This window comes from Musca vetustissima, unplaced genomic scaffold (assembly GCF_032173495.1).
Source record: "Musca vetustissima isolate MV318-11 ecotype Yass unplaced genomic scaffold, APGP_CSIRO_Mvet_v1 utg16594, whole genome shotgun sequence".
Lineage (NCBI taxonomy): Eukaryota > Metazoa > Arthropoda > Insecta > Diptera > Muscidae > Musca > Musca vetustissima.
Genome location: NW_026877587.1, coordinates 89,712 through 98,331, shown reverse-complemented (window position 1 = coordinate 98,331; position 8,620 = coordinate 89,712). Strand labels below are relative to the sequence as shown.

Below are 8,620 nucleotides of genomic sequence, written 5' to 3'. Positions count from 1 at the left end.
CAGGCGAGCGTTTTTGTTATAAATCTATATCTGAACCGATTTCAGGGAAAATTGCCAGACACTAATTTGTATTACTTCAGTACGTTGTGTCATTCGGCCTTGCTATGGACCTTTTCACGCAGCTTAGCAACATCATTTTAGACTTAATTCAGTACTTCAGTAGTGTTGGCGGTTTATTTGGGATACCATTTGTATTTTGTTTTTATAAAAAACAACTATTTATTAGTGGGGAATGTATGGCATTGATTGCCGAGGGGAAAGGCAGGGAAGACTATAGTTTCGGATCACGCCATTGATCCTCATCAGTTCCCTTAGATTTTTGTTGGGATATTCTCCCCAGAAGCTATTGCTTCTATACAAAAACCTTTCAAACCCAAATGTCTCTTGTAACAAAGCGAAGTACTTAGCTGACCAACGTACCCTATACCAAAATTCGTGCAAATCGAAAGATATATAGGGACTTTGGTGCACCAATTACATAAAATCGGACGAAAATATATAAGATATATAGGGACTTTGATACACAATTTACCTTCAATAAGAAGAAGATATATGTGAGTTATATCTACATCATTCTAGACTTAATTCAGTGCGCTATGCCAAAATTCGTGCAAATGAAAAGATTTCCAGGGACTTTGGAAAATATGGGAGCTATATCTAAATCTGAACCGATTTTTACGCTATGCCCAATTTTGTACACAATTTACTTTAAATCGGACGAAGATATATATGGGAGCTATATCTAAATCTTAACCGATTTTCACGAAACTTGGCATACATCATTCTAGACCTTATTCATTACGCTGTGCCAAATTTCGTGCAAATCGAAAGATATATAGGGGCTTTGGTACACAATTTACCTTAAATCGGACGAAGATATATATGGGAGCTAAATCTAAATCTGAAACGATTTTCACGAAACTTGGCATACATCATTCTAGACCTTATTCATTACGCTGTGCCAAATTTCGTGCAAATCGAAAGATATATAGGGGCTTTGGTACACAATTTACCTTAAATCGGACGAAGATATATATGGGAGCTATATCTAAATCTAAACCGATTTTCACGAAACTTGGCATACACCATTCTAGACCTTATTCATTACGCTGTGCCAAATTTCGTGCAAATCGAAAGATATATAGGGGCTTTGGTACACAATTTACCTTAAATCGGACGAAGATATATATGGGAGCTATATCTAAATCTGAACCGATTTTCACGAAACTTGGCATACATCATTCTAGACGTTATTCATTACGCTGTGCAAAATTTCGTGCAAATCGAAAGATATATAGGGATTTTATTACACAATTTACCATAAATCGGACGAAGATATATATGGGAGCTATATCTAAATCTGAACCGATTTTTATGAAATTTTACACACATCATTCTAGACCTAATTCATTACGCTGTGCCAATTTTCGTGCAAATCGAAAGATATATAGGGACCGTTTACATTAAATCGGGCGAAAATATTAATGGGAGGTATATCTAAATCTGAACCGATTTTTCCCAATTTCAATAGGGTTCGTCCTTGGGCCAAACAAATGAGCTGTGCCAAATTTCATCCAATTCGGATCATAAATGCGACCTGTACTTTGTTTACAATTTAACATCTACAGACGGACGGATGGACGGACATGCATAAATCGACTCAGAAAGTGATTCTATGCATATTCTCAAAAGGAACCATGGGTCTATCTCGATTATTTTTGCCTGTTACAAACATATGCACAAAGACATAATACCCTGTACCACAGTGTGGTGAAGGGTATAAAAATACCTCCAGCTTTCCTATAGGAAGAAAATAACCTGCAGCTTTTCCACATGAAAAATAATATGTACCTCACCAATAGAATGAAAATTACCTCCAGCTTTCCTATAGGAAGAAAATTACATGCAGCTCTTCTATAGGAAGAAGACCTCCAGCTCTTCCACAGAGCCTATATTTTATGGCTTTGTACTAATTTTATTGTTTCTGAAACAAATGTAGCTCTAATTCCGCTCTTCATGAGGATCAACAGTTTCCAATACATAATTAAACGCTGGTTTGCTAAAGCGAAAGTAACTTTCAAACCTTTTAAGGAGAAACAAAATAAACATTACGAAGTGCTCATAAATACATATATAATTTAAATAAATCACTGTTTATCTGGTAATCTGACTGTGTGGTAAACTTGTCTTATTTGTTTTCTAAGCATAATTATATCTTCTTTGCTTTGTTCTTCACTTCAATCGGCAATAAAAAAACATCATATTTGCACAAAAGCAACGAACAAAATAAATCAGCTGACTGCAACTTTAGAGATGTGTTTTTTGTTTTATTGATATTATTGATAAATAGTCAACATCGTCAGATGAGTGTTACAGAATACTAAATCAATGTCGAAGTGATTTCGACAAGAACACATCGTCGTTGTCGACATACGGAATAGAGGTAATTGTAGGTAATTGTCCAACGTAATAGCCGTTGAAGAAGTTTGTTTGTATTATTCGGTATTTTAGTGATTTAGGCACGTTTTTTATCCGAAGTGACTCCAATTTTATGTTTTGAATTCCCATTGGCAGCCCCAAATAGCGGCATACTGACACATGTTAACAGATATTTATATAATGGTTCCGTAGGAATCACAGTACAACAGGATTGTTGCTCTATATGACGGATATGATTAGACATAACACAAATCTTAATAAGAATGCGCTAGTTGTTTCTTTAGATCTCACTAAAGCATTTAATTCAATTTCTCACCAAATGTTGATGAATAAACTTAAGAATGAATTCAATTTTTCTGGTACTGCTTGCAAACTTGTTAGATCTTACTTGTGTGGTAGATCGCAATTTGTTTTTTATAATGGAGAATCTTCAATGTTACTCCCACTTCAATGTGGTGTTCCGCGGGGATCTGTTTTGGGTCCGTTATTGTTTGTGCTTTATGTTAACTGTATTGCTGAGTGTTTTTCTGACGTTAACAGTACACCACTAATATATGCAGATGATGTGTTTTTAGTCTTTTGTGATGAAAGTGAATATGCTACAGACTTTGAAGAGGAAATAAATAGTTGTCTTATACGTATCGATAATTGTCTCTTAATTAACCCTTCTAAGACCAAGGCAATTATGTTCGGTTGTCAAGCATATGATATTAATATTTTTTTAGCCCAGAATCGAATCAGTTTCGTAAGCTGTCATAAAATTCTGGGTATATTTTTGGATGATAAACGTTCATTTGAGTCACATGTTGACTGGATTAAACGCAAAGTTTGCTGTACAATTCGAAGGTTGTGCTCTTCTAACTTGTTTCTTCCGGCATGGGTGAAAAAAGGTTAGCATTTGCGTTGCTGATGCCTCATGTTAGTTATGGTTTAGAAGTGGTTTCTGGCACTATTGATCGGATTTTTGTGAAGTTAAGACGTATAGTAAACTGTATTGCTCGTTTTGTGTATGGATTAAAACGACGTGAACATATATCTGGTTATGTTGAAACATTATTGGGAGTTGATTTACTCTTCTTTTGAGAAATCATTTTTATTACGAGTTGCAAGGATATGGAATTATTTACCTGTGGAACTGAGACTCTTTTCACGCTCCAATAATTCTTTCAGAGAAAAACTAATGAACCACTTTAAACTTCAGCGGTGATTATTCAATGATGAATATTTTCATCATTCATAATTTGGTCTTCTTTTGAATCACTTAATATTCAATATATATTCTAAGTCTGTCTTGTTTCTTTAACAAAATCTTGTTTATATTTGTTGCTATCGTGGTCAGTACTTGCATCTATTTAGCTGAGTATTATTTATTTTTTTGTTATGGCTGGGGAGCCATTAGTTTATATTTATATAGTTGTTTATTTATAAGTTCTACTTGGAATATTATGATTGTTAATACTATTTATTGGCCTTAAAGGCTTTAGTATTATTTAATGAATTGAAAAAATAAAATAAATAAATATTGGGGGCTTCGGGCTCGTTCTTCAACAGTATTTACTATAATTCTAATGGGATGTCAAATATCCCTACCAAAAAATCGTAAGACCGGTAAACATTTTGGTATAGCTAATATACAACGGTTCCCTCCTATTTGCTTACTTTTAAGGTTTTGGAATCTTTTGCTCACTGAAGTGGCTGTAATTTAAAAAATATGTTTGCGGAATATTTTTGATGTAAGCCTATCTTATCACATAATCATTTTCGGCACTCTGAAATGATTAAATTTGGAATTGCGTATTCATGGTGAATAAAGAAAGTTTCCAATTTATGTTCATAATTTTTACATCGCTCCCATAGAAAGACCCCGCTTAATTTGATTTTTCATGTTCCCAAATAACAACATACTAGCCATAGTCAACATATGAAGTACCCCACCATTTTTTAAGAACATTTTAATGGTGCAGGTTATAAAAAGTTGGTATGCGGAACTTTTAAGATTTTTTGCTTGTTTGCATATATACTGACACATTTTTACTTTGGGAAATCAAACTCATGGTTTAAAACATAGTAAAATATTCATGCATCAATTCTAAATCGAAAGTGCTAGGTGCTAGACCACTTTTTTGGTGCTAAACGAGTTTAAAAAGTGCTAAACTGGCAACACTGATTGTATGCATGAGCCATGCCACAGAAACCGATCCACAATTTTCGGTAATTAATAATAAAGCTAGTAAAAGGGAAAATTTTTTATCGCTCACAGAATTCAAAATAATACAAAAAACAAGTTAAAATGTCAAAATTAATACAGTAGTAGTAGACAGCTAGTCTTGTATATAGCTGCCCAAAATACATATCTTTGGAACTTTTTCTCGGATTCTCTCACGAATATTTCGTTTAAGTGCACAATTCATATATGCACATTATGGATAAAAGTCAGAACATTTGTACTTTTTTTTCTGCTATTTACTTAAAAGTAAAAAATAGTTATAATTTACACTATCGCAAACAACACACAATCATTTCTTCAGTTTAGCCACATATCGTGTATAATTTTTCGTTGCATGTAGAGTCCATGTGTAATTTATTTAATAGGGACATAATTAATAAAAGGATCAGCAGTACTGAACAAAAAATCAATGTTAGATCAATGAATGAAATGAATTATTGTTCTGTTTCATATGTCCTTCTGTTTTTATTATATACAAATTTCTCAAGTAAAAACTTTTCGAAGAGAACACACATTTTGTGTGTTATCTTCAATTTGGTTGATAATTTTAATAGACCCGTAGGCTCAGGAACGTGTTTCGGGTAAAAAATTGCAAAACATGTAAAATAAGTAGATTTTTGCAGGTTCTGGAACGAAACTAATATGTAACTTTTTTGTACTTCATAGCATTTGTCATTCACCACCACTGATTACTGGTTACATGAAAATCATTAGCAAAACAGAAAAAATAATAAAATCTATAAAGATATTTTACAACTGTGAATAAATTGTAGGAGTTTTTTTATGTGCTGCTCATTCCTTGACTTTAGTTAATTTGGTAAGTTAAAGATGTTAAAATTTTTCTTTTGTAACTCAACTCTTTTACAGCAAAAAATTATGTGTTTTTACGTCACTTCTCAAGCACAAAAAAATTTATGTATGTTCCCAACCACCGTTAAACTCTTTCAAATATGGCAATACTGTCAATTGCACACTCTATACACATGATTGGCAACACTAAGCAAATTGTTGACGATTTTCAGTACAATCACAGTTGGCATCACTCACGGTGTAAAATTGACCAATCACAAACCTCTACGTCTGTATAGAGAGCCAAATTGTCATTCTGCAAAGTAACAAAGTAAGGTAAACATTCAGGGGTTTGTTAGTTTAATTTCTATTTTATAAGGAACAAGATATAAATTAACCAATACTTTAATAGTAAGCGATAGAATACAGCATCAACAAATAACTATTCTCTAAATTAATATTGTTTATTTTTTCTTTTCATTCATATTTACTTTTTGTAATAAAACAAACTAATTATAGGCAAAGTAACTTGTCAACGTCACCGGCTTTTTTCTTTGTGAGAACTGCAACAACATTCTTCTAGAAGCATTTCTGTGGTAGCAGCAGTAGTAATCAAAAACAAAAACATGAAGATAAAAGGTTAGTGACTGCTGCGTCGTGTTTTTCTGTTAAAATTGTAAACTAAATGTGATTTCTTGTTGTGTTTTTAGGATTTTTATGCCTTTTGTTATCAGTGGCTTTGCCATCCGCTTGGGGTATGTACTCCTCCGGTGATGGTGTCGTTGAATTGACACCCACCAATTTCGATCGCCTCGTCGTTCAGGATGATGCCATTTGGGTAGTTGAATTCTATGCCAACTGGTGTGGACATTGTCAAAGCCTGGCTCCTGAATACAAAAAATTGGCCAAAGCGTTGAAGGGCGTCATTAAAGTTGGTGCCGTCGATGCCGATGAACACAAATCATTGGGCGGTCAATATGGTGTACGCGGTTTCCCCACCATAAAGATCTTTGGTGCAAACAAACGCTCACCCACAGATTACAACGGCCAACGCACAGCTAAGGCTATTGCGGAGGCGGCTTTGGCCGAAGCTAAGAAGAAGGTACAAGCTGCTTTTGGAGGCGGTAGCAGCGGCAGCAGCTCTTCTGGCAGTGATAGCGGCAGTGGTGATGTCATTGTATTGACTGATGAAAACTTCGATAAACTGGTGTTGCAATCCGAGGATGATTGGTTGGTTGAATTCTTTGCTCCATGGTGTGGTCATTGCAAGAATTTGGCACCCGAGTGGGCTAGAGCTGCTACAGAATTGAAGGGCAAGGTTAAATTGGGCGCTTTGGATGCCACTGTTCACCAGAGCAAGGCTGCTGAATACAATGTCCGCGGTTATCCCACCATCAAATATTTCCCAGCTGGCAAGAAATCCTCATCTGATGCCCAAGAATATGATGGTGGCCGTACTTCCTCGGATATCGTTACCTGGGCTTTGGATAAACACGCTGCCAATGTTCCACCTCCAGAGTTGGTCGAAATCATCGATGAAACTTCATTTGATTCCGCCTGCGAAGGCAAGCCATTGTGCGTTATCTCAGTTTTGCCCCACATTCTCGACTGTGATGCTAAGTGCCGTAACAAATTCTTGTCTACCCTTCGTGAATTGGGTGAAAAATTCAAACAGAAGGCCTGGGGTTGGGCTTGGGCTGAAGCTGTGGCTCAACCTGAATTGGAATCGGCTTTGGAAATCGGCGGTTTCGGTTATCCCGCCATGGCTGTGGTTAATTTCAAGAAAATGAAATACGCTGTCCTCAAGGGATCCTTCTCCAAGGATGGTATTAATGAATTCTTACGTGATATTTCCTTTGGCCGTGGTCAAACAGCACCCGTCAAGGGAGCTAAGAAACCTGCCATTAACACTGTACCTGCCTGGGATGGTAAAGATGGTCAATTGCCCGTTGAAGAGGATATTGATCTTTCCGATGTTGATTTGGATGACGACATTAAGGATGAATTGTAAAGAGGTTCTATAGTTTTTAAGTACAACAATAACAACAAAATTCCACCAACAACTTCTTCCTCATTTCATACTGTATTTTATAACCAAATCACTTAATTCTGTTTCATTAAAAGACTGTCATTAATTTCATAGATTATTTTTTATAAAAAAAAAAACTAAATATAATTAAATTAAATAAAAACATAAAACATTAGTAAAGCCAATGGCTTTAGATATGTCGAAGAATATGATTTTTTATTGTTTTAATTTTTTTTCTTATAGAAAGTTTTAAATATATATGTAAATGTATAATAAATAACTATACCTATCAATAATAAAATATGCATTTAATAATATACTGAAAACAAATATTGCATATTTTTTTTAATTTTGTACAAACAAGGATAATTTATGTAAATTGTTAAGAACTAACGATGACTTATAATGATAAAATTTATGTCAGTGCAGAAATATAAGGGTGGAATGAATAACATCATAAATCTGTTTACACTATTATTAACTTAAGTAAGCATCAGTAATATTTTCATATTGTTTTCTTTTCTTATACTTCAATAATATATTTATTTTATGTTTGTGTTATCCTTATCTATCGATAATATTGATAGGCACTGAGAGCATCAGTACGGCTTTGGGTGCTAAGATAAGCACCAATCTATACATATTTTTTAATTTAAAAAGACACACCATATGTAGGTCCGTTATCATTTTTTTACTGGTAAACCAATGTTTATTATTCGTGTTTGGAGTAAATGACCAAATAATGACTTTTATATTTATTTTGGTATGCAATTTAAATAATAAAATTATAATATAATAAAATTCATACAAATAAATTATGTTGTCCGTTATCATTTTTTTACTGGTAAACCAATGTTTATTATTCGTGTTTGGAGTAAATGACCAAAAAATGACTTTTATATTTATTTTGGTATGCAATTTAAATAATAAAATTATAATATAATAAAATTCATACAAATAAATTATGTTGAATAGATTCCTATTGTGCTTCGTTGTGGCCTTGAAAGTGCGCAAGAATGTATTGTTGCATTGTTGAGATCAATATGAGCTGTTCAACACATGGTTAAATTGTACTGGTTGCTTATAGTGAGTCAAACATTAGGACAAACCGTATGAAGACACGTATACACAACCAA

General features: G+C 34.0%; 1 protein-coding gene across 1 annotated transcript; it reads left to right on the top strand.

Annotated features, from left to right (window-relative positions):
* Positions 1-6,179: 6,179 nt before the first annotated feature.
* LOC133322193 (protein disulfide-isomerase A6 homolog) lies at positions 6,180-7,671 on the top strand. The gene has a single exon (XM_061531238.1). It carries the CDS (start codon positions 6,213-6,215, stop codon positions 7,464-7,466), a length of 1,254 nt encoding a protein of 417 aa, XP_061387222.1. The 5' UTR covers positions 6,180-6,212; the 3' UTR covers positions 7,467-7,671.
* The last annotated feature ends 949 nt before the right edge of the window (positions 7,672-8,620 follow it).

Excerpts from the sequence above, each read along its gene's own strand:
- LOC133322193 (XM_061531238.1), top strand. The coding sequence starts at position 6,213 with ATGTACTCCTCCGGTGATGGTGTCGTTGAATTGACACCCACCAATTTC.